The following is a 4479-nucleotide window of genomic DNA, read 5'->3' as shown; positions in this document are numbered from 1 at the left end:
TACAACCGTGACTCAGAGCATTTGGGATACTGCACAGTCTCACCTTCTAAGAGCACGGCATTTCAGTGCACAATAGCTTTTCTGGCCAACTCTGCTCACTTAGTTTGTGAACAGTCTTTGGTTTCCACAGGGATGAGTAAAGTGAACAGAACGTGGTCCCATAAAGCCCCATTATGGCCAGAAAGGTATCTTAGCAGTCTAAACCTCTTGTTCTCCATACACAGCAGCCACTGTAGCCACTGATCAGACTGAAGGTTGACTGAGCCCTCACCTCCTTGGAAAGATAAACTGAGTTTTGTGCAGTTTGCTGTATACAGACCCTATCTGCTCTGCATATACACTAAACGTCTACTTGGGTTTACATTGGTATCCCCCTCCCAACTACAGGGCAGCAAGCTGTATTTCCCACTGGACCTGCACTCTGTCCCAGAGAAAGTGGTTGGCATACAATACAGCCCAGAGCTGCAGCTCTCTCACAATGACTACTATTTAGGCACAAGAGTAGCCTCAACAGTACTATTCAATATGGCTAACAACTGCTGAATTAGGCCTCAATTTTGTGAAACTGAGAGGTCCTTTAGAATTCAAAGCTAATGCCCTTTTTCATTCCTAATTCACAATCACTGAATATCTGTGCTACAGAACAGCTGTAATTCTGAGTTATGCCAAAGACTCCCACCCATGATCCTTATAGCTCTGGCAGAGAAAATCAAATGGCACAAAAATGCCTCAAACCATTACAAAATCCAGAGCCAGATAGCAGCTGAATGAACTGCTTAAAGGACAAAACTGAATTCAAGTCAGCTCTAAATCAGCCCATGGTTCAGCTTCTTAAAGATTCAAAATGACTTGCCTGTTACACAATTTCTTAGGAAGATTTACATCAAGTATAAGAGACAAGGTGTTAACCAGCTGAGTTGCATAGCACAATGCAGCACTGATGGTGTAGGCAGGGTTATTATGCTCCATATCTAAAAGAAAGATATCACCAAAATCTAGTTTTAGTCATATGCAGGTAGGCCCATTATTGAAATCTCTAAACAGTGCTATGTGCCAGTTTCCAGAACTGCTGAAATCCAGTAATCAGTCTCAGATTTAGATCAAATCTCAGGAAATCAAATCTCAGGAAAAACTTCCTTGCTGTAAGAAGAGCAGGACAATGGAAGTTGTGGAATCTCCTTCACAGGAGGTTTTCAAGAAAAGGCTGGATAAGCATCCACATGGAATGGTTTAGGAACAGTGAATACTGCATCGGAGCAGCAGGTTGGACTAACTGATTCTTGAGGGCCCTTCCAGCCCTATATGGCTCCATATATCTGGCAAAAGTTAGAAGGAAACAGTAATACAGGGAATAACTATTACATTTACTCTACAGCGAGTTGTGTCAGGGCTGCAAATAATTTGCACTGTTTCTTTGCTAGAGTTTTGCGCTATAAATCTGATTAGTGTCTCCCCACCAAGAGAATGTGCCAGAAGCTTGACCTCTTTATGACTGACTTACGATTGTGTTGTAAAAAGGCTCACCTGCAGCTAAGATTCTGCATTGCTCACAAAAAGTCAGGCAGGCCACAAGCTTGAAGTGCCTTCTGCTGGCTATGCAGCACTAAAAAGATCTACAGAAGCTGGATCGCTCAGGAAGCCAATACTAAGTTTCTTACCTGGTCCTGGCGTGGTTTTCTTCTCTTCCACCCAATTGTAATATGCTGAATAGTCTCCATTATTAGGAAGGGTTATCCAAGGACCAGTGATGCTGATGCTGGTGTCTCCGTTTTGATCGTCACACACCCACCTTCCAGAGAGATAGGTTGTTCTCCTGGCTTCTGCAAGCTTGCTCACAGTGCTAGAGGTCATTGCATTATCACTCTCAGAAGAAACATCCGCAGGATCTCTGTAGCACCCAGAAAGACACCACGCTGTAACAAAAGGCTTTAGAGGTCTTAAAAAATACAGGCAATGTGCATGGCAGGCAAAATACCTGAAATGGTAAACTACAAGAGTCTCTGCTACAAGGGTCAGAGTTTCTTTACATCTTTTGGTCAAAAATCTCAGAGGTTGTATTGTTTTTGTTTTTAATTTGCAAGATGCTTTTGGATATCTCCAGCCTGAGTTTAAGGTAATAAAGCAATGTATATATGCCAACACAGTACATCCATCAACACCCTCCTAAGATGAGGAGAGGAACTACCTGGCCAGTTCTGCAAAGTCTGTGCTGGGAAAGGGGGTTCCCCCCAGTGGATACACAGTTTCCAGTCCAGTAGGTTACTTAAGCACCTGCTGGCCCAATTATGAAAGCCAGGGAAGTCAAGAAAGATCCAAGCTTGCCTGAGTCAATAGCCCACCAGACTAGTACAGTTAAAATGGGCCAGTTTCTGTAGCCCACAGCACACAAAGGAACAACTGCCTAGTATCATGTCCAGCCACCTGTGACCACCCAATCCAAATGACCAAGTGACCATTTACAGCTAGGTCAACCAGGACAGCCATCAGAGGAAGGCTGAATGAGGCTTGAAATCAAATTTCTAGTTTTGTAGCAAGATGTCTTAACCATTCTGCTACCATATTCCTATTTATTTCAGTATACCCACTAACTTCAATGAGACTATTCTTAGGCTTAAAGATGGGCATATGCTTAAGTATCCCCCTGAGCCAGGAGTTAGATGAGGAGATGTAGGCTGTCAGACTCTGAAAACAAAGGTGGGGCCTAGATGGATATGCACTGAAGTAAAACATAAGCTGTTTTGAAAAAGAAAGAAATTAAAAAGGCAATATAAAATTGTGTTTTAAGTAAGGGTAGAACCCACTTACTCTTTATACTCCCAACTTGCCAGCCACATTTGATTAGGACCAAAGAACACAGACCTAAAGTCCAGGTATAAATCTAGAGACCAGCCAATGGATATCAATTTGCATTAACTGTGCTGTTCTAGAAGATCTGCCTTCCATACCTCATACCCGTCTTCACTTCTTCAATGGGAAAAATGACAGAGGTCAGCTCCAGTATGTGAGACCGTCGAAGATCTGCCAAGTGCTCATGCTGGGTTTTCAGATCACAATTCTTTTTTTCCACCAAATCTCCCAGCCTGCGGTTATGCCTCTGGATCTTCTCTTTCTTCTCCTGGTGCCTCTGAGCCCTGCGATTAAGCTTCTGGTTTTCATCTTTAACTCTGAGAAGCCCCTCTGCGTCTGTGAGAGCAAGAGACATTAGCTGTAGGAAACAAGCTGTGATCTACGGATAGGTCATGGAATTATTAATGTTCAGGGCAAACAAAGCATATGGCAGCCTAAGAAAAAAACGTTTCACTGCTATTCACCACTCACTATACTAGGGTACAACACTTCAGTCTCTTTTGAATTGTACCCTGGGCAGCCATCTCTTACTCTTCCCCACACCCCCACCTTCCCTACCTTCTCAGGCAGTGTCATGGAGTGCAAAGCATTCTGGGAACAGAAGTCCTCTGGACTGGCAACGGAGTTTGCTACTGGGGGCGGGGGGAACTTTCACCCCATTTTTTTTTTTTTTTGCCACTGAAGCCAAGTCCAGAGGGTAAAAAAATGCTGGATCCAAGGACTGCTGCTGGTCTACAAAACTACAGTTCCCAGAATACCTTGCACTCTGGGAATCCCAGCTCTGGATTGCACCTGGAGCTAGGAAGCGCCAGCAGAGTGAGGCAAAGTAGCAGCAAGGTAGGCTTCAGACTAACCCAGGGGTGAGGCATTCCTTCTCTTCTTCCTGCTCCCCTTCCTTCCCACACCCATCCCCTTAGGGGGCACTGAAGGCACACCTGCTCACCCACCCCATGTTACGCTCCTAGAAGTTGGCACTGATCTTGTCTTCTGCCCACCTGGACATTGAGCGGGAATGTCAAGATTCCCTAGTTTAATTAAGTAGCCGGTATAAACATCACAACAAATGCACGTTACCACGGTGTTGGCTAAGACGGCTCCCACTGCTGTACTCAGAACTAGTTCGGAGCACATGGTTGTTTACAATGTGCCATCCACTTGGTGCCCACCTGCTTGGGCTTGCTGTACATTGTCTGCGCATGTGGAGCACGGGGACCCCAGCAAAGCAGGCCATTCCCTATGGCAGCATCAACCACCACCTCCATAGGCAACTGCACAAACTGTAACATGCAGCTGTACTGAACTGCTGCAGCTGCCTATGTTCAGCTTCGGTACCAGATACATTTGCATCCCAAAATCTCTCCTTACAAGCATCTGCTAATCTGTTGTGCAAAATCATCCAGCTCAAGAAAAGAGCTGTCACAAGCACGTCAGTGGAGACTTTTGAAGATACTCTCCATCTTTGAAAAGTGCAAGAAGATGCTGTACTCAGTTAAAGGTCTCAAAAATTCCTTTTCCTAACTTAGTTTGAACAAGAACGTCCAGTTGCCAGGCAATCAGTCACACTTCTCACAGTCTTTATCAGAAATAATATTGATCAGGTTTCTAATGTTGATCAGAATATTCACTTTCCAG

General features: G+C 44.5%; 1 protein-coding gene across 1 annotated transcript in view; it reads right to left on the bottom strand.

Moving 5' to 3' along the window:
* ATG14 (autophagy related 14) overlaps positions 1–4479 on the bottom strand; it is a 50300-nt gene that overhangs the window by 8054 nt on the left and 37767 nt on the right. Inside the window, exons 6-8 of the mRNA XM_019519889.1 lie at positions 2946–3183; positions 1659–1888; positions 854–971 (exon numbers count right to left, since the gene is read on the bottom strand). Coding sequence (XP_019375434.1) covers positions 854–971; positions 1659–1888; positions 2946–3183 — 586 coding nt within the window. The remainder of the gene's footprint in view (positions 1–853; positions 972–1658; positions 1889–2945; positions 3184–4479) is intronic.

Source organism: Gavialis gangeticus, unplaced genomic scaffold, assembly GCF_001723915.1.
Source record: "Gavialis gangeticus isolate Ggan-Ray unplaced genomic scaffold, GavGan_comp1, whole genome shotgun sequence".
NCBI lineage: Eukaryota > Metazoa > Chordata > Crocodylia > Gavialidae > Gavialis > Gavialis gangeticus.
Note: the sequence above shows the minus strand (reverse complement) of the source record. Positions and strands in the feature narration are given on the sequence as shown.